Source organism: Gavia stellata, chromosome 19 (genome assembly GCF_030936135.1).
Source record: "Gavia stellata isolate bGavSte3 chromosome 19, bGavSte3.hap2, whole genome shotgun sequence".
NCBI lineage: Eukaryota > Metazoa > Chordata > Aves > Gaviiformes > Gaviidae > Gavia > Gavia stellata.
The window spans coordinates 16,749,363-16,771,073 of record NC_082612.1 but is presented as its reverse complement, the minus strand read 5'-3'; the positions used below and the strand labels follow the sequence as shown (position 1 = coordinate 16,771,073).

Sequence of the window (21,711 nt, the reverse complement as noted above, 5' to 3'; positions counted from 1 at the left end):
TGGATGTGGATGGAGAAAGAACATGGATAATGAAAATACCTTTATTCCACATGTGTATACAGGTATGAAGAAATGGTAAGCCAGTTTCTAGTCAATTCACTGTGTTTCACCTGAAAAGTAACAAGCTAAGCTAGCATTAAAAAAAATAGAGTTTTGTCTGTACTTTTCTCAAACCTTTTACTTACCAATAGTTATGCATTTTCTTTTAGCTGCATAGTGCCTTCTTCTCGTCACCTTTCAAAGCCTTAGCTTTTCTGTAATACTAGTTTCTGGCATTCTGGTTTTTTCAGCTGTTCCTTTAAGCAAGTAAAAGATAAAATAAGTGAATGTCTACACCTTAAAACTGTAGAAGAAAAGCTTGGGGGGGAACCTCTTGTCACAAATCGAACAGAAATAAAGATTGAGCAAAATGATTTTTTTAATCTTGCTGTGCGCAAGCCCGCGTTAGGCCTTACGGTCCTGCAGCGCCTCCGTTAAGGAGACGCGCACCTCCCGCCCCTGGGGCGGAGGCGAGGCGGGCCCGGACCTGCCGCCAGCACCTTGAGGGAGCGATTGCTCCGCGAGGGCCGTGAGCTCCGCGACCTGCCGGCGGCAGCCACCGACCGCCCCCTCCTCAGGGCACCCCCGAGGCCGGAGGGGAGGCGGCCGGGCCGTCCCCTCAGGGGCCGTCCCCTCAGGGGCCGCCCGCCAACAGCGCGGGAAGGCGGTGGCCGCCGCCGCTCGCTCGCGCCCGCCGCGCCGCGCATGCGTGGTGACTTCTGCCCGGCACTAAGATGGCGGCGGCCCCCAGTGTGCGCCTCGGCTGTCGGGGAGCCCCGTTCCGTGCCGAGCAGGTGATGGTTCCCGGGAGCGCCCGGCGCCCTGGCCCGGACACAGGGGAAGCTCCCCTACCCCGCTGCTTCCCCGGCGAGCCCCGGGGCGAGCCCCGCGAGTGGGGCTGTCCCTGGCTGTAGTGCGGCCTGCGAGGCTTTCCGGAGGCGCCGCGCTCCCCGCCGGCCGCAACCGGCCCCCTCGTCCTCTCTGCCCCCGGGCCCCCAAATCCGTGCGGCAGGCGAGTTTCCACGGCCCTCCCTGCCTTTGCATGCTGCTGTGTAAATTGCTGGGGCTCACTTGAGACGTGGCCGATGTTTGTTTGGTGGGTTTTTTTAAGAAACAAGAAAAAAAAGCCCAGTTGTGATGGTGCTTTGTTTCTTCCAGTCCCTCTCCGTGTGACGGTCACTTTCTTCAGCTTTAGGATACATCTGAAAATCCTGAAGGTGGTATTTTGGGCCCTCTTATGTAAGTAAGCATTAAAAGTTAAAGTGGTAATGGAGGCAGCTATAAAAATGTGCATATTGATTCTGATAACTCTTTAATGTTTTCTTAAGGGGAAAAATAGTCATGTTGCCTCGTGTAAAATAAACTGTGAGCTCATTAGCTCTTTTTCTGGTAGTCTTTGCTTTATGAAGATACTGTTGTTGAAGTGGAAAAGTTTTAACCTGCAGATTTTGTGTTTGATTATGAAACTTATGAGTTCATGAACTTCCAGTGTGCAAAACTGTTTGGTCAGAGACATGCTAAAATACGTATTACAAAAATTAATTTTAAAAAGCGAAGAAGTGTGACCTGTTTCCAGGACCTGGTCTAACATAAATGTGATGCACGCTTGACTTTTGAATGGTGAATGCTCATTTTAAAGTTGATGGAATTGTCAAGGGCATAAAGATGAGCATATTTTTGAATGCTTAGTGTTTCGCGGGAGGGAGGATCTCTTTACTAATGCCAGTTGTTTGATCTGTCAGCTTTGTGTGCAACCTTTTTGGCCCACAGTATACACAACTTGTGTTTTTTTGGTTTTCTTTAGGAAGAGCGCATATTCATGTCCTTCAGAATGCCCAACTCCAATGCTAAATTTCATTGTAACCATAGAGGTGGGCAGGCAGCCGGCAGGCGGGAGTTGGTTTCCAGGTCTTTGCAGAGTGCTCAGCATTGCCTGGAGGACCAGGATTTTGGAACTGCATATGCTCACTATCTCCTGGTGCTAAATCTGGCTCCTGAGCTGAAAACTAGCGTGAAGGTAAGTGCTCATTGAATTGCTTGAAACAATTTGATTTACTGTATTTGTCTTGAGGCTTTGTGACATGTTTCATGCTTGTGATTTGTTGTATGTAACCGATTTTTCTATTCAGTCTTCAAAATAAAAGCAGAAAACAGTAATAATGGAGACAGCCAGTAACTTGTTTAATAAGCTGTATATGCCTATGGGAAAGAAATTAATGCACTTTTCTTTTAGTCTGTGTGTGTCAACTAGGTTTAATAAAAATAGGACTTGTTAGTATTGGCTTCTAGTACAGCAGGCGTTATTATACACGCAGGCTCTTAGTGTACACTGCTGGGTGATGATAATCTGTATGGATATCCGAGAGCTTATTTCTGCTTCTTCAAGTGAGCCAACTAATTTGGGATGATAGCAAACAATTGCATGCTGCTGCTTAGGGAAATGAGGGTGTTCAGGTGCACGTCAGGATACCTCTAGCTGTTTTCAGGGCTCAGTTCCCTACTTCTGGTAACTACCAGCAACTCAGTGGTATATGTTTTATTTTCTAGGAAACATTTCAGTTTACTCTCTTTAAATGGGCAGAAGAGCTAGATTCTCTGGCACGGATCCAAGATCTGTTTAACTGTTACGAACAAGCACTTGAACTGTATCCGAATGATGAAGTGATATGTAATAGTATGGGAGAACATCTTTTCAGGTTTGTAGTAATGTATATTCAGTTTTTGTAGGGTTCACATTTGGTATTGTATATTAATAAACAAGGCCCAATTCAGCAGAGCACATAAAATTGCTTAAAAGAAGTAAATGCATGCATGTGCTTAATGCTGTATAGTGTGTATTGTTAAACTTCAGATCTGTTTGTCAGGTTAAAATAGAGTAGCCAATGCTAAAATGTTGATAGTCACAGCAAAAGTTTCAAAAAAAGTAAAAGTGCTTTTACTAAAGTAAATACTTAAAAGTAAAAGCACTGCCTTGAAATATTTTCTAACAATTTCTTAAGGAATTACTAAATCAAAAAGAGACCAAAATTGTTCAGAGTTGCTGTGTTAACTATTGTTGTGGTTAACCTACAGTTTTTGAAGTTCTTCCTTTCTTTCCTGTTAGATCCCTGAAAACTATTGCCTTTGAATACTGTCTTTTAATTGTGGTCCTTCTTGAGGTCACATACAACAGATGCTTGAAGTGAAGAAGCTGGTCGTGAATACTGTACTGTGTAGGGCTGTTCTTAAATGGTTTGAGCTTATGCTTTTATTTATTAGTCTAAAGCATTCTTTTGCTGCATTCTCCAAATGGTGCAAAACATGGTGCTTTGGTGTTGCTCAGGGTTCTCAGGTCTTCTGAGACTGGAATTTTAATATCGAAATCATAGGTCGTGGATCCAGATAGTTTTAATTAGGTTTGGTTTTTGTGATTACTTTGTTTTAAGGAACAACTCTCCCAGCATTGTATTAAAATGTACATGTTTCTTGGATTTCATAGACTTTGGTTTCTTTCACTGCTGTCTGATTTGAGAATATGCTGTAAGTATCATAAAAACTTGCTTCCAGTTCACAATTTAGTTTCAAAATTGCCACTTAACGTAGGTGCTGGCAACTCAAAATTTGGTTGTTTTATGGTATGTTCCAGTTAAATATGGTAAAGTGGTTTTGTAGCATTCTCTTGACTTGAAAATCTGTGAGACTGGATTGCAGAGTTGCTGCTGTCTTATTGTTGCAGCAAGTTCTTGTAAAGCCTGTTCTAGTTTGTCAAAGGATGTAGTAGTGGATGAATGGTATTTTTGGACTACCTTTGCGTTTTAAAGTGATTTGATGTGGAGCTGTAAACCATTCTTTTTCAGACGGTAATATCAGTGTTTCTGAAGATAATCTTTCTAACTAATACAAAATATTTCCATTGTCTTTTAATTGATGTAAGACCTCTTTACAGACCCACAGATATTTACAGATACTTGGCAGATGAATGCATGCTTTCAATTTATTTGTCATTTTTACTATTAGAATGGGCTTTAGAGATGAAGCAGCTGGATATTTTCATAAAGCAGTGAAGCTTAATCCGGACTTCGCTGATGCAAAGGAGAATTTTTACCGCGTTGCAAACTGGCTTGTGGAACGCTGGCACTTCATCATGCTCAACGATACCAAGAGGAACCTTACTTACCTAAAAGCAATTGAGAATGCTGTCTGCTCGGGGTGCAAATCTGTCCTTGATATTGGAACAGGAACGGGAATTTTGAGGTGTGTCATAAGTGCATCTTTAACATGAACTGAATAGAAACATATTTGTTGTCTAACAAAATGTGGTTGCTAGCGAAAAAAAAAAATTACTTTCATGCCTTTATTGAGACAAAACTTAAGAAAGGAAACAAAGCTTTCAGAAGTCAGTGAGTCTGGAGGTTAGTGTCTAGTCATATTTTTTGAACCCTTTTTTTAAATTATTTGTTGCAGATGCTTTTTGTGCCAATAACTGCTGTATAAATTGAATTACTCCATGTTGGTTTTGGAGTTGTAATGTCATGTATCCTGTCGTCAAGTATTGAGTCTAGTATAAAGAATGGATTTAGCATAGCTGGGGGAGTATCCTTATGCTACCTGTATTTTTTTTTTTTGTGATAGCATATCAAGACGCTATCAATTAGTGCGATACCAGTGTTCACACAAGAGATACTAGTTCACGTAATGAAGATTTTTAGACTTGAACTGTTTTCTTAAAAATATGAAGCAGATGCAGAAATAGAACTTAAGAAAACTCAGTATCTTGTCATGCTTTACCTAAAATGATTTAAACTGGAGGGGAAATGCCCTGATTCTTGTTTTTCAGTATGTTTGCAAAAAAGGCAGGAGCATCTTTTGTCTATGCCTGTGAATTATCAAAAACCATGTATGAGCTTGCCCGTGATGTGGTGGCAGCAAATAATATGGAAAGAGAGATCAAACTTCTGCATTTGAAGTCACTTGATATAGAAATTCCAAAGCACATACCTGAAAGGTACGTTGTTGCGCTCTGTTGTGATACTATTTTTAATTTTATGTTAATTCCAAGAAAATAGAAAACACCCTGTGACCTAAACAGGAAATAACTTTGCCCGTGATATTACCCATAATGTGAGAAGGTTCTCTGTATGGTTTATGTTTTTATAGAGCAGAGCAGAAGTGATAACATGTTCTTCAGATTGTACTAATTTCTATGGTAGATCAACAGTGTCGTAAATTAAGGAGTTTAATTCTTCAGTGGTGGGAGCTTTGGGGCATATGCCATTATATTGCAGCAATAGGAAAAGAGAAATTAGATTACTACATCATAAAAGTAATTTTAACACAATTCTGTACTTAACAACATGTGGCTCACTTCTGCAGCCCACGAATAGGATGGAGGTATGTAATAGGGCCTGCAAAGGAAGACTGTTTCTGGGACATACCACACCCCTGCAACTCCACATCAACTTCCGTTATTTGTCAGAGAGAGCAGGAATTGCAGATTGTCTGCCTCTTCTGATCAGGGAGCGAGGGAAAACCTCCCCTCCCCTCTGTCCCCTAAGGAGAGTGCTGCTATGTTTGGGGGCGAGAAGGTGCCAGGTGTGATGTGCATGAGTTCCTGGTTGTTTGCATCTGGAAGGCTGGTGGTGGCTGGGCTGACTTTAGTTGTGAATGTCAGCACCCTGCCATGGGTGGGAATCCACGGGGCTTTGAGTGTGGCTTGAGATATTGGAGTAAAATTCAGTGGAAGGGTGTTGCAGTTTGTCCTGTGGGAATAGGGTTTTGTGTTAGTATTGAGCTCTTTGTTTATACACATCTGCTCGCCTGTATTGAAACTTCAGAACACTGGTTGAAGTTTTGCTCTGACCTCACATTAGTATAGTGGGGTTTTTTTCTTTAAAAGAATGATTAACAGGAATGTGTGTCATGCATTAGATTTCATGGTGTTCTTTTTCTTATCTAGAGTTTCCCTGGTTGTCACAGAAACCGTTGATGCTGGTTTATTTGGAGAAGGAATTGTGGAGAGCTTGATACATGCTTGGGAACATCTACTTTTACAACCAAAGGTTCGTGGTGTGGCTACATATGTATAAATGGGATTGCTGTTTTGTTTGATACATATTTGTGCATACATATGTGTGTATGTGCATATGTGCACACATTCACAGGCATATGTTAATGAGGAGCAACTGTCTTGGAAATATTTCATACCTATTGATATTTAAAAATGGGTGATCTGGGTTTGTTCTATGAATGTGATTTTGGTGAATGGCAATGAGGCAGCTGCATACGTTGTACTTCTGTGAGCTCATGTTCTGAGTAGACAGGTACTTGCAGTGCATGTTCCCCTGATGTAACCTTCCATCATACAGAGATGGTACACTCTTGATCACTGTTCATTCCTTTTTTTTTTTTTCTTCTTCCCCCCCTTCTTTGTAAGTAATACCAAAGGGGTTTGTGTGTGTTTTAAAGGCACTGTTTTCCTGCAAATTTGATTACAACCTGGTTATTTTGAGATACCAACTAGTATCAGAAAGTTGTGTCAGTCTAAGCAGAAAATGCTGAATTATGGTGGAATTATTTCACATCATAACACTAGGGAACAGTCAAAATGATTTGGTAAATATGCCATATGCTTATGCTCTTAAGTTATTTTTGCTAACTGAACTTTTTTGGAAGGCTGAACAATTCCACTGGGTCTCGGATTTTACTTGATATATTTGGCATTTTAGCTAGCATACATTAAGCAAAGTAATATGACAAGGAGTCTTACATGGGTTAACCTCTGTTAGGTCTTATAAAATAGAAGGACTTCTCTTTTATTTTGATGTTGCCTCGATACCAACTAATTTAAAAAAAAAAAAAGTCCTACCTGGCTGAAAACTTTTGTATTGTATTGAACTGAAACTGATGACCTCTAGTGTTAAGTATTGGAATGATGCATAAAGGAGAGGTCTTCAAATGTTTCAATATATTCTAACAGAATACAAATTAAAAAACACTTTTAGAATTAGACAGAGGAAGTAGTAGACTGAAAAGTAAAGCTGAAGCGTATATATATTAAAACACAGTATTTAAGAAACTCCTGTAATGGTCATCTGGAATGACAAAGACCAGAAACTTTACTAGTCACTAAGAACTTACTGATGTTTTGACTGTAATCTTGAATGGCTCATTAATCTGTGACCTAGGCTTCACAGTTATGGTAGAAATAGGTCACTGTCTCATTGCATGTTGTTACATTTTTCACAGCCTAAAAATCAAGATGTCAGTAGTGGAGACTATGGCAGAGTTATTCCTGCAAGTGCTACAATATTTGGGATGGCAGTGGAATGCAAAGAGATACGTAGACATCACAGGTATGATTAAACTCTACGTAGTTTGAACCCGTATTTCTTACTTGGGAAGAGAGACTGGTGGTTTTATTGAAGATTTTCTTGTTTACTGGGGGTGGATTGGTTGGTTGGTGTTTTTGAATGGCTGATTATTCTGCTCCCACCCTCCCCACCCCTTTTCCAGGCTTCCCCCCACCCCACCCTCACCCTTTTGTGGTTCAGACGTTTTAGAACACTTTGTTAGAAACTCTTGATTTTCAGTTATGCTGAAATACACTCCCTTAACACATACTAAAGAAATTTAATTCCTTAACAGTAAAATTACTTCTCAATTTCTGCATTGGAGATTCTTGGATTAACACTTGGCCTTTATCCTCATTTTACCCTCTTTATAATCTGCTCCATACCTCACTGCTGGATCTAACCCTTTCAGAAGATGAGAACAGGATTTTATAAAGCCTAAGTGTTAATAACCCCACTTAGCATTATCTTTCTGAATATGTGCCTTGCCTAATTCTGAACCAGCATACAGTAGGGTTTCTTTGCTGAGACCAGTTCCGACTGTGTATCAATTACTTTGATACTCATTTTTATCCTCATCTCCTACAACAGTATCGCTGTACGGAGACAGTCTCTGTCTGAGAGGTTTGGACTTGATGTATTTCGTTTAGGATTAATCTTGTTGCAGGTTAAAGGAAGCACTAACTTTTACAGGAGCTTTAGTGTACTGGATAAAAAATAACCAAGCTGCATCAGTGATTTTTCTAATGCAGTAGACCTGGACAATGGCCAGAAAGAGATAGACGTTCCCATAGTAGATGGTCGTAGAAGAACTTTCTTTTAGGAGAAATTAATTACTCGTCAATTAGGAGATAAGGTTTTGCCTTGAAACATGGCATTGACTGTTCCTTACAAAATTTAAACAGGATGAAAGTTAACATACTGTAACTTTGGATTGTTGAATTAACAATCCATTCTAATAGTATAGCTTAAGGTCAGGTGGCTAGCAGGACTGAAATGATTGCCATAAATTAGTTATATGCTGTTAATAAGAAGAAAAATGTCACTTTCAAATTTTCTGCCTTTATAGTTTGAGAGCCCTTTTTGCTCCAGTAAGAATACTTGTCTTAAGTCTATTTTAACAAGTGCTGTTAAGCTTTATGTAAAACACTTGCCTATTTTCAGATTTAAATTACCCAGATCTCTTTGAATTATTCTGATGTGCATGTCTCTACATTTCCTTAAGTGTTTTCATGATCTACAGCAAAAATTTGGGGTTTGGATGTGTTTTTCTGAGCAGGATGCCTAATGAAATAGCAGTGTGAAAGCATCTCTTTTTTTTTTCTCATGCTTTTTATATCATGCAGCCCAGTTTCTGTCTTGTACAATTAATACAACTTTTCTTTGAGCTTTTCCTCATCATATAATTTTTTTTTGAGTGGTTGTAAATAGGTGTGGAGCCTAGAAATCTATGAATACCTGAGTTTTGTTTTTTTCTGAAGTTTAAACACACATTTAGAAGTGTGTTTAATCTATCATCAAACACTGATTCATCGTGCTGAGGGAGGGAATCCCCTTTCACTCCAGTTGTTGATAGTCTTGCATATCACAGTCACCTATCTGTGTCTGATCTGATCTTCTGCTTTGTGTTCTGTCCCTTTGGTTTAGTAGTTTTAAGTTACACTGCATTTCTTGTGCTCTGATTGTTTTTAGGGTTTTTTTTCCTAGGATATATGAAACTCTAGGTAAATCATACTCGGGGTTTTTGTAATTCTATTTTTGGTGTGCTTAAGCCAACTTTACAAAAAGTTTTGTGCTGGTTTACCCCTTATTGTAGCTTTATTACTTTATGTTTTAGTGATAATTGTAGTGTTTCTTTACTGTAGCTAATGCTGCTTGTACCCATTGCTTGTGTTCCCTAGAATGACTATAGGGCCTAACTCTGCTGTGGTGTTATGTAAACCTATTGTTTTTCTTTTTTATGGTTGGCTTTAATTTTCTCCTGAAGTCATCGCTCTCTCTTTGAAGCGGTTGTTTCACATCCATGTGAAATGGGTTTTACTCCAGAAGAACAAATGAACTGAGAAGATTTGAGTTCTACTAAGGATAAATTTAGACTTCCACAAAACTTTTAAGATACCAGAGTATACTACATACTGTTTTTCAAGTTTGAACTAGGTATCTTTCAAGAGTCACGTGTAACAGTAAAACAGTATTCTAGGAGAACATAGGACTGCTACATTAGTGCATCTACATTTAGCCATTTTGAATAAAATATGCCAGAATATGGGTTAAATTACTAATTTAAGTCACTGTAAAAATTGCAGGTTTCAGGTTTTTTTAATGTTTAATTTTTAGTCAATTAGGCCCCAGAAAGAGAGGCAATACGGTGGCTCCACTTCTGTGCTTATTTATTGAAGCCAGAAGGGTTCATGACAATATAGTGATCTGCTGACCTCTTCCACAATATAGGCCTCGTACAGCAGCTGTTCTGGTCCAGTTATAGTATTTCTTTTAAAATAATACATGGATTCCATTTCAAATGAAGGAGTATACATTCTCATCCTGTTGTTAAAATACCTAAGTTAACATCACTGAGCAGGTGAGAAGATTGTAATTGTTGATAATGTTGCTGTATTTTTCAGAATTTATTGTGAAATATGTTGCGCTTTCTATATGTTACATATACGTTTATTGCCAAGGAATCTGCTCCAAAGATGAGAGTCCGATTCTTTTTTGTATTTTAGCTGTGCATAATGGTCAAAATATATTTGCCTAAGAATCCAGGTTATGACAAAAGGCAACCCAATGCTGCGATTGGGAGCTTCAAGGAGATGACTGTATCTGATGAGAATGTTATCAGGCAGCCTGTCTAGTCATACTTTGTCGTAGGGAGATCTTTTGCAGGGAGGGGAGGTTCCTGAGAAAGTGATTCAGAATTAAAAACGGTTCTAGAAATAGAAATTTAACTAGTTGTCATTTGAACTTGTGAGTGCTAGATCTCACTGTAAGACTGTAGATTTGCTTGACAGCTGTCATTTAAATGGGAAGCACCAAGTCCTTCACAGACAAACGTACTTCTTCAGAATCATCTAAAGTGTAGCTTGTGCAAGACTCGTCTCATGTAACTTCCTGACTCATACTTTGAGAATGTATCTTAAGTCCTCAAGCCTAAGAGACAGATAGTGTATGTAAATAGTTGTTTTAAAGCAGTTACAGCATTCTTTCTTCTTTGAAGCTTTTCTTAAAAGGTTGTTTCTAGAAACCTAATTGATCTTCTGTCTCACAAGAGAGGATATGTGTATTCTAAGTTCTCAAAGCCTTTTCCACCAAGAAATCAACTCTAAGACTTTCTTTGCAGCTATGTAACTATGAAAAATGCCTTATTCTGCATAGAATGTGCTTGATAAATATAAAGGTACTGCAAAATGAAAATTTTATGTCAAAGAGACTCCAAAAATGTATTTTCCTATTGCATATCTACCTATCTTTTTTCTGACTATTCTGTTCACCTGTTATCTGCCTAATGCAGCAGCAGCAGAAAAGCTTTATTTGTTCTTATTATCACAGGGTATATTCTTTTTTCTAGTTCTCTGTCAAGACTCAATGAGTTGTACTTAAGGGGACAAAGTCTGTGGCCTTTGACAAAGGACATGCTGGGCTTTTTCTCAGTTTCTAGTGACAGCATTCAGATCTGATTCTTGAAAGCGCTGTGCATTTTCTGTGCTTTAGAGCTGCTCTGAACATAACAAAACCCTCACAGAATTGTTGTACTATTTTTTAGTTTTTCTATTCTTACATTTTGTGCATTTGTGCATTTAAAAATACTTAGCCAGCCTGGGAAGAATTTCCTTTGGGTTTTTTGATCAAATTATTTGAAGTTTCATTTTTTCCCATTTTTCCTTTACTCCCAGAGTGGGAACACAAGAAGTTGCTGGTGTGCGCTTGTCAAATTCAGTGCAGTTCTTTAGTCCGACGTACGCTTCTGCTGGTTCAGAGGAAACTGTCGAACCTTATACCACTGAGAAGCTCAGTCGTATTCCTGGAGGTTATGTACCTCTGACAGAACCCTGTCAAGTAATGACAGTAGATTTCAACAATCTGCAGGTAATGATTTTTTTTTATGTCCTTTATAAGTAATCTATTTATGAATAAAAGAGCCCCATATCTTCTTTGCTTTCTGGGTTCAATTTCAGAACAGTTCACAAGTGCAAAGTTGCCAGGGCTGCACTGAAATCCTCTACTGGTTTGGTTGTGGTGACATGATTAATCTATGAGTCTCTACGAGTTTTTGAAGGTGGAGTTTTTTGTTTGACATAGTTTAGGGAACTAAACTAGCTTACCATAGGATCAAACAACTGCCAGCCTCAGTACAGGGACGGGGAGGAAGAATGCAGTTAGGCCCATCTTAAATGATTTATGCAGTTGTGGAGCTGACTTAGTTTATTTCTATAAAGTTAGCATCTTCAAGAAACTCTTGAAGACAAAAGAGAAAGGATGTATTTTATATCTGGCATAAAAATGTCTCTAAGCGTTGATGGGTAAGTGTAAAAGAGAGGAGAGATAAAATTATTTTACCTTATTCAACCAGTTTAATTCCACCCTTCAGCTCCTTTGGTATCTTACAGTATTTCTGTAGGCATTCTAAAATATGGTAGCATTATTTTGTGTATTTTGCACAAAATACGTTTGTATGTGTATACTAAATAGGCCTGAACTGTAAGGCAAGGACCTCAGCCACTCGCAGCTGAGCATGCTAAAAAGATGATACATCTGATCTCTGGTGTGTTTCTTGCTCATTGACCTGCGGTGAGGAGTTAACATTGAGTCAGAGCTTAAAATAATTTCATTTATATAACAGAATCTATTCTTGGCTACTGCTTGGCCAGGAATTGCAGTGTTTCTGAATCAATAGCTTTTCCTAGTTGGCTTGTCTGACATCCTGAGATTAAAAATGAAATAAGACAAGGCTCTTCAGTATACCACTGGGAGCTATCTCTCAGTGACCTAATGTTGCTTCTGCTTCTAGCATCAATAAGAAACTATTACTCTCATCTGAGAGATGGCTGCTCTTAAGCATCTGCCTACCGTCAGACATGTAAAACTAATTTTAAAAAGTAAAGAACAGTGTTACTCTTTAAACCATGTTTCAGAACTGCTCCTTTGAAGTTTCAGTTAGAATAATGGAGTGTTCCTGTCATGAAATGCTAAGATATCATAAGTAAAGGTAAAGGGAAGAAATGCAATTAATTTATTTGGAATCATTGGTTACTGTTTGTTGTTACTTTGTCACTGGGCAAATATGGCAGTCCAAATGCTGGTAGGTTACTTTCAACCTGGGCATTTTTCTTTGGGTTTTGGGGTTTTTTTGGTTTCGTCATGGCCACACCTGGATGTTCGATCAGTGCAGCTAAAAAGTAAAAAAGAAAAATTGTCTGTGCTCCTATTGAAATAAAAAAAACCCTGCTATACTTACAAACAGTAGCAGAATTACCTGCTAAAGATTGAAATTCAGATGAGAAATCACTTACACTGTTAAGGTAATTTCAAAGACCCATTTTCTAAATTTGTATTTCAAAGAATCAGAGGGATGTTGCGTTTATTCTGCTTGTACTAACTATCCAGACCTAAATTGACAGAACTGAGATTAAGACTTAAAATATGGTACAACAGTGTTTCTCAAACTGCGTTGTAGGAGGCTTCAAAGACATCAGTACCGATCAGAGAAATAATGATAATAAGTCAAAATTAAAAAAAAAAAGAAAAAGTAGCTGCATTATGCTGGTTACTTTATTACTGCTATTAGCAGCAGTTCAGTTCCTCCCAGGCAGGGGATCGAGATGCGGCTATAATTACAGGCTGCAGACACTTGCACCTAGCCAGGTCCTACCTGTGTGCATGTTTGCTGGCAGCAGATCAGTGCCACTGGGAGTGGAAGTGAGTGTTTACCTCAGCAGCCAGTAATTAAAGCTCAGTCTCACTTTCAGGCCCTAAAGGAATTGTGCTTTTGCCAACAATTACAGATATTGGCTCTTTCTGATTTTCATGAGAAGTTACTGTGTGGAATATTTGAGAAAATCTGGATCAAGACATAGGAAGCCTGATAACTGCATTCTTTTTGTAGTTTTTCCTTCTACTTGCATTAAAAACAGTAAATTGGGCTGCCAGTTACCTTTTTCTCATTCAGAGCATACATGCGGCAGAGCAGCATTTTGTTTTTTTACTGCTGTTCCTGCATCGTTTCTTTATTTTCTTTGCTGTCTCTTTAACTACACTAGTTGATAAATTGCCATCCTGATGTGCTAGAGCTGTTCGAGTCTGTAATTGTCATAAATAATAGAAAAAGGTTTATGCAGTGGACAAATGTGAAGAATAAATATGGGATAAACAGCATGGTAGAGAGTAGGGAAAGCCGAAATAACTACCTTCAAGTGGGTTTTTAAGTGTTGTGTGCCACAAGATAGGAATGTAACACTACAGTTAATAGAACCAGTGGATGAGAACCTTGGGCCTGCTGCTTTTGAGGAATAATCATGAAGAATATTTTTAATATCAAATACACTTCTAAACAGCTATAACTTCCCAGAAACCGAGAAACAGATGCATACTTGTGTTCTGGCTGTCTTGCTTCAAGCTGCTTACTGCCAGCAAAGCTTCAACTTACTACTCTTTTCCTCTCCAGTTGAGGATGTACAGCAAAAATGACTAGCAGCAAAGCACTTTTATTGAAAAGCAGTGGGATCTTAGAACTTTATTAGCATCCAGTAATTTTATCACGTGCATTGTTCAGCCATCTCTCACTTGTGAGAAGAGAGGTAGACCAACTCTTGGAGAACACAGAATGCGAATAAGAGGGGAAAAATAAAAAATGCAGCACGTGAGAGCTACTCATGTTCTTGGAGTGGAACTTCTCTTTTGCCCTGTGTATTTTAAGATCGAAACTTGGAGGACAAATGTTGACATAAGCAGATCAGGAAGCTGATAAACATTTAGGAAAGGCTGTTACTAAGCAGAATGGTTGTGACTAAGAGAATCTATGGTCCCTTGTGCTTGACCTCCTGTTAATTGGTTTATGCCAGAACTGTCTAAGGCATTAGAGCTGGGCGTTTTATGTTTGTGAATCTTGGTAGCAGAAGGTAATTACTGAGGAAAATAAACGGTACATGGAAGAAGTCTTAAATCCTGTTACATATTCAAAACTTTTTAGGAGTATTGGAGAATTTATAACCTGATCCATTTAGGGGAGATCTTAGTTCCTCCCAGTAGTGAAATTGTACATGCCTGAGGTTTTACACAAAGCCTATAGCCTAGGTAGCAGGGAAAATATCCTCAAAGATGTTTGACTTAGTGTTTTTGTAATGATTTTGCTGACTCTCTCCGAGCGACTTCAGTGCTTACATACGGTATTTCTAGAACTGATCGAACACAGGTTTTAAGTGAAGCATGTGCCTAAGCGTTGGCTTGAATCCAGCCCAAAAGACTGGCTGTGTTTTTATTACTTCTCGTAAGGCAAGCCTTGCCGGTCTAAAGCCTTTCTTGCAGTTTCCAGTGTTTTTAAATATGCATGTTCTTAGATGTAGGTGTGTTTGCTTTAATGGCTGATGGATGCAGGTTGGTCATGTGGATAATTGCACTTGCATGTGGGAAGGCAGTTCCTATGCTAGTGAGTACTAATGATGATACTTGGTATTGTAGTGGTTTGTTAACTTCAGGGTTCTGTTGGGTGCCCTCATGGATTGGTGCAGAAATCTGGGTGACTTAGTGTAATAAAAAAACAACTTTTTCTGTATGGAAAGAAACTCTCACACTTTTTCTCTCTTTCCACTTTGGTTAGGAGCTGAAAAGCCTTGGAGCTAGAAAGCCCTGGAAGCTCAGCCTGCCAGTCACTGAAGGAGGAATACTAGATGCTATTGTGGTGTGGTTTGTACTACAGCTTGATGATGAGCACGCTCTGTCTACAAGTCCCAGTGAGGAAACTTGTTGGGAACAGGCAGTCTATCCTGTGCAGGGCCTCCTTGGTATGTCCTGTGGATTTTCTTGTTGCAGTACATTAACTTGGTTTCATTTTGGTTTTGAGCTAGTTAGTTTCTCTCTGAGATTAGGAAGTGACAGCAAATAGGTTTAGGAGAAGTTCAACAGCAAGTAGCTGTGAGGTGGTTCCTGATCATGTCTCTGGACTGTAGTGCACAGTCCCTGCATCAGGGCTTGTTTGTGGGACTCTGCTATGAAGCAGATAAGAGACCTGCTTAAGATCTGGGAGAACACTTTTCATTAAGTTGGGTTTTTTTCTGTACTGAATTAAATTCATTGTGGAGCAACTCCAAAAAGTGGGGCTACTGACTGGTTCTACTTAGTCAAGATGTGACTTGTGAAAGGGAGGCGGGGAGGTGAGGTAGGAGTTGGTAGCTGCTACTGCCGCAAAAACAAAACTAAACATTCCTGCCTACTCCTCACCCCCATTTTGGACTCAGCTTGAATACTGTTCCCCCCACACACAGTGGCAGTGTCGTTTCCAGCAGCCTCTACTCTCCATTCACCACTGAGAGAGTGGTGAAGCATTGGACCAGGCTGCCCAGGGAGGTGGTGGAGTCGCCCTCACTGGAGGCGTTCAAGGAACGTGTGGACGTGGCACTGCGGGACATGGTTTAGTAGGCATGGTGGTGTTGAGGTGGGGCTGCACCAGTGCAGAGCAGAGTGGGACAATCGCCTCCCTCGACCGGCTAGCGATGCTGTGCTTGATGCTCCCCAGGACACGGTTGGCCCTTTTTGCTGTCAGGGCCCACTGTTAATTCCTACTCAATTTGCCATCCACCCAGACCCCCAGATCTCTTTCCACAGGGCTGCTCTCCAGCCTCTCGTCCTCCAATTTGTACACATAAGCAGGATTACCCCATCCCAAGTGGAGAATCTGGCACTTGCTCTTGTTAAATTTCATACGGTTGGTGATTGCCCAGCTCTCTAGTCTATCCGGATCTCTTTGTAAAGCCTCTTTACCCTCGGGGTAGTCCACAGCTGCTCCTAGTTTAGTATCGATAGACCGTGGGGGCAGCTGTGCCATAGACTGGTTCAACTGAAAGTGTCAGGGAGGGAAGAGACTCTTTTAGCCTACGTTGCCATTGAAAGAAACGTTTGTCAAACGATAGCATTTTTGTTTTGAAATTCTGGTCTGTATCAGAATTGGGTTTACTTTCTCAGAATATACACAGAATGTATCCAACAACTGTCTTGAGCTGTACACCATAAATGTTCCAGTAAAATTTGAGTAAATTACCCTTTCTAAACTGTAGCTATTGTTTTCCATGTAACTACAAATTTGCCTTTGTCTACAGGAGGTATTAAAATGTAAATATTTAATATTTAGCATTTTAAAGCAAAAGCAATTTCTTTACCAGTATGTTTTAGTTCCACTCTGCTGTTGACACAACACTTAAAGTAATATCTATTTATCATAGAAAGGCTTATTTTGAGAATAAATGGATTTTGCTTAGTGTGGGACAGTTTAAGGCAAATGTTAACGCACAGTCGCAGATTTCAGCTTGTGGGCTACAGACTAGAACAATTCTTCCATACACACTGTTAACAACTAATGAAGAAAAGAGATAATGTTTTATGTGGGTTTTTTTAAGCACTGTACGGCTGCTTCACTGATGTTTGCTGTAAGGTAACTGACATGACTTTTTGTGCTGTTTTGCCAAGATTATTCTGTGAAGACTGGAGATACTGTGATGATGGAAGTTTGCTGCCAAGACTGCTACTTGAAGATCCAGAAGATTTCTTCTTTGGCTTCAGAGTGTGGGATGGACTTCAGTGACAGAGACGACACGCTGAGTTTGGGCAATGAGGCTGAATTATGTCATGCTCTGGCTGGTCTTCAGACGACTAGCAAACGGGATGGCAACGGTCACATATGTGTGTTGGAATCCACAGAAATAGCCCTACTGAACAACGTACCGTACCACGAATGCTTTAAAGCTGCCATGGGCAAAGTGCTGTTGTCATTAAATCCAAGTAAGGACTTGCAGTCCATGGATGTTGATGGACATGGCAGTGGGATGAACCTCCGAGAGAGTCAAAACAAGAGCCCTCTAGATGTGGCTCCTGATCCTTTGTATATTTTAGATGTGTCTGAAGGCTTCTCCATCCTGCCAATTATAGCTGGCAAACTTGGGCCAGTTAGAGCCTACAGTTCTATTGAGAAAGAACAGCATCAGGCAGCACTTAATGTCATTTCAGAAGCTAACCATTTCCCTAAGGAAACATTAGAGTTTTGGCTCAGCCACTTAGAAGATGAAAGTGCGGTGCTACAGAGACCCAAATCAGACAAACTATGGAGTATTATTATCTTGGATGTTATAGAGACATCAGGTTTAATCCAGCAGGAGGTGATGGAAAAGGCTGCAATATCCAGGTACAGTATAAATGAACAAAAGTATTCCTAGGAACACAGAATTACCTGACAACTTTTGAAAATGTTCCTTCTAACTACAAAATTAGTCATGTTGGTTCTGTAGAGCAGGAAAAGCTTGTTTTCTGAACAGATTGAACCTCCCAGAGTGTTTCTGGTGTGACCATTGTATACATGTACCTATTAAAAAAAGTGTCAAGATTTCACTTTCATAGACTTATTTATACTTTGTATGCAAGAATAAGAATGGAAGATGTTACTGCTTGGTCTGTCAGAAGTTCCTAGGGTAGCCAGCATCTCAGTAATAACTGAGGTAGCTTTCAGTGCAAGGCTAGAAAAGCCCAGATTAATGTACATGTCAAACTGTTGTTGGAACAAACTGGTACTGCTAAAAGATGAACACAGTGTTGGAACAGCCAGGGAGGCAGCAACAAAGCTAGCTGTTACCCATGGTGGGGTGGGGCGGGGGGGGAGGAACGCAGAGCAAGATAAATAAAATAATGGAAATGGGAAGCAAAAAAAGTAAATGTGAAATGGGTTTATCCCCTTTTGGTGGTGCCAGGGAATCTTCTCTGTTCATCTTCATGCTTAGTTCATCTTCATGCCTGAAAGATTTTTTTGCTGTAAGAGCAAATGGAAAATTACTCTGACTTTTGTCCTATGCAGACTCAAATCTGTTGGCATGAAAATATGTCCAATAGCACGCTACTTAGCTACCCAATACCTATGAAAAGAGGCTGCTATAGGAAAAGCATGCCTAAACCAGTCTGTATTGAATTGGAGGTGTTTGGTATTATGCTGAATGAAAGCTGCTGTCATGTTGCTGCTCTCAGCAGTGTGTTACTCTTGCACCAAGAAATGCTCAGGTGTTTTTTCAGGAAAAAATGCTGTCTCCTATATTGCTGTCAACTTCAGTTAAACACCTAAAGAAGGGTGACTTAAATCCCCCCCAGGTTTCATTTCCCTGTGGGTATGCTGCCCCCTTAACCAGTTCCCCCCAACAGTATGTGCTTCCTGACCTCCAGTTTTATTAAGCATTTCTGCCAGTCCTTCAGTATTAGATGCTGACGCTATGAATAAATCCCACTATCTTCATCTTGAAATACCACTGTTTCCAATACTGACACTGAGAAAAGATTACTTAGTTCCATAGTTTCAGTATTAATGGGACCGGTTTTCTTTTTTTGTATGATACAGCTGTCTGGTCACATGGGATCAAACTCAAATGCTTATGAGCACTTGACTTCAGAGGAAGAACTAGTGTGCCTTTCTTAAATGTAGTTACTGTTCTTTCATTCCTGTTGAATGATACGCTTTATCAGTGAAATCTCTCTCATTTTACAGATGTTTACTTCACAGTGGAGGGAAGATTTTCCCACAGTATGTGTTGGTATATGGGATGCTTGTAGAATCAGAGTCTCTGTTACTGGAGAGTGCTGTTCAAGGGACGGAACCAACTCTTGGGTTTAATATAGCCCCTTTTATCAACCAGTTCAAGGTATGAAGTTGGTGGGTGACTTCCAGGCACAGTTTCAAAGCCTGCAGCTGCCTAGCTGTTTAGTTTTGGTGTAAATGGCAAGAAAACTGAAAAGCTGAAACTTATTCATATCATTGAAGTTATCAAGAGAGTTTTATGTGACCAGACAGGGATCTCAAGATAAACTAAAATGGGTAACATTTGTTTTGGAACTGGTGTGGGAGAAGTTTTGTCTGAGTAATGAAAGATGCAATGTTACTAACAGCACAGCTGCTCTTCTGTGCAGCATCTCCTTCATCACCTTGTATCCCAACAGTTGCGTTACAAAAGGGATTAGAAGGCTGTATTGTGCACTTTGGCTGTCTCTTCCAGGCATTACAGTAACTCCTGGAAACTTTTACATTATGATTAAGTCTTCTAACTTTTCACTTTCCAATAGCTATTGATGCCTGAAGTTATGGTGTATATACTCTTAGGTCCCTGTTCGTGTGTATTTGGATCTCTCTACGTTACCCTGTCTACCCTTGAGCAAGCCGGCAGAGCTTTTGAGGCTAGATCTCATGAACCCTCTGTTGAACAGCTCCAGCAGAGAAGTGAAGGTGAGTTGTGTATACATAAAGTTGGAAGTGGGCTTAGCCCCTGTTCTGCAGAGCTGCTCCTTCATTGCTCACCTTGACTGGAAATTTCAATTTACTGCACAGTTTACTTCTCTGCAGGTATCTCTGAAATGGATTGAAGTGGTTTGAACTACTTTATTTTCTCATTTATTTGAAAAGGGTGTAACTGATTAATATTTTAAATATTTTTAGGTACAAATTTGTAAGTCTGGCCAAGTCACTGCAATTCCCTTCTGGTATCACATACATCTAGATGAAGACCATAGCTTGAATACATCTGATGAGTCCTCGCACTGGAAACAAGCTGCAGTTGTCCTTGATGAGCCCATCCAAGTTCAGGTTGGAGATGAACTTGTGCTTGATGTTCAGCACCATAAGAGCAATATTAGCATTACAGTTAAACGGTGAAGAATGTCATGTGTAAACAGATTTGTGGTTAATTACCTATGCATAAATTGACTGTTCATAACATCACTGATGTTAATTTATATTAAAGTCTGAATTTACCTACTGATGAAAAAGGCTATTTTGTTGCTTTAATAGTAGATACTTAGGTTCTGCTGATGGACTAAAATTTGTGCCATCAGGGGATCTTACCAAGCAGTTAGGGGAGGTATTACCTTCACTGTGGCTAAAAGCTGATTGCTAGCTATTGCAGGGACTGCAGCAGCAGGACGGGCTTCTCTTGCTACCATATCATCTGTAGTAAGAAAAAAGCATCCAGCTGCCTGTACCAGAAATAAACAGCCGTGGCTGTTCAGGAGAGAGTCCTTGTTCCTCAAACTGTAGTTCCACTTTGCAGTTGTCAAAGCATCCTACTTAAGTGTATTGAGATGTTAGCCTGGTCGTAGGGACTGTAATGCCATTCCAGTTCCACTATCACTAGTCAGTGTTGCACACAGACAATTACAAAAAGCTGTAAAGGAGTGCTGTCGAGTAACTCAAGTTGATAGCGGAAGGTAAAGCTAGTAAACCTTTTGGAACCCCTCAGAGAATCATTTCTGGTAATACAATGGGCCTGAGCTCAGTCTGTATGAAAGCTGTATGAAATACTACATCAGGCACCTCTTCTACAGTATGACATTTTGGTATAACACAGGTACCAAGTTCTTTCTATTAAATTTATATCCAAATAGAAGACTAACAAAAGTTTCTAGCTCAGCTTTGACTCTATCTCTATAGACATATGAGGAAGACTGTTAGCAAGTTTCTTTAGCTAAGTTTCTTTATACTGTGCTGTCTGTTCAATGTAGAAGAGGCATTTCTGTGATCTTTCCCTAACAGGAGCCCGTGTGAAGAGCCATAGACAAATAATTTTCGTAGCATCTCACTGCATGCGAGATCCATACGTACTCTTCATTAGATAAGGTGTTTCAGATAGGTGCTCTCAGTTTAACTGCAGGGACTGTTGGAGCTGTGGTTGTCCCAGCCTGCAGCTGAACCTGCACTTGATAGAGGGCTGTAATAAAGCTCCTGGAAGGGTGGAGGAAAGGGCTCCAATTTTACTTTTTTCAAAACAGAGGTATTGACTAAATCAAGTTTTCTGAAAATAAGTAACTGGATACCATGCTTTATCCAAGGGGTGTGTAACACGTAACAACGTAAGTGAATTAGAGTAGGACAGAGGTTTTTCTTACTACCTAGAAAACAGCTTTTCTTAAAAAAAAAAAAAAAAACAACAAACAAACCAAACCCATGATCCATAAAACCTAAGTTACTGTCTGACACAACTAAACCTAGTAGGTGTGGGATATTTTCCCAAAGTGCAGTTTTATAGAGAAAGGTTTAGGCTTCTCATGCTGGAAGACCTCTCATGAAAGCAAAACCATTAAATAATAGCAGTTAGGCATATTTATTAAGCTTTTT

At 39.9% G+C, this 21,711-nt stretch overlaps 1 protein-coding gene across 1 annotated transcript; it reads left to right on the top strand.

The window, feature by feature from the left end:
• Positions 1-793: 793 nt before the first annotated feature.
• PRMT9 (protein arginine methyltransferase 9) lies at positions 794-20,341 on the top strand. Its single transcript, XM_059826829.1, has 14 exons — positions 794-833; positions 1,198-1,278; positions 1,844-2,056; positions 2,587-2,735; positions 4,036-4,272; positions 4,856-5,023; positions 5,975-6,077; positions 7,264-7,370; positions 11,261-11,453; positions 15,181-15,364; positions 17,043-17,754; positions 19,096-19,249; positions 19,705-19,827; positions 20,038-20,341. The coding sequence occupies exons 3-14, from the start codon at positions 1,859-1,861 to the stop codon at positions 20,251-20,253; spliced, it is 2,544 nt and encodes an 847-aa protein (XP_059682812.1). The 5' UTR covers positions 794-833; positions 1,198-1,278; positions 1,844-1,858; the 3' UTR covers positions 20,254-20,341.
• Positions 20,342-21,711: the final 1,370 nt, after the last annotated feature.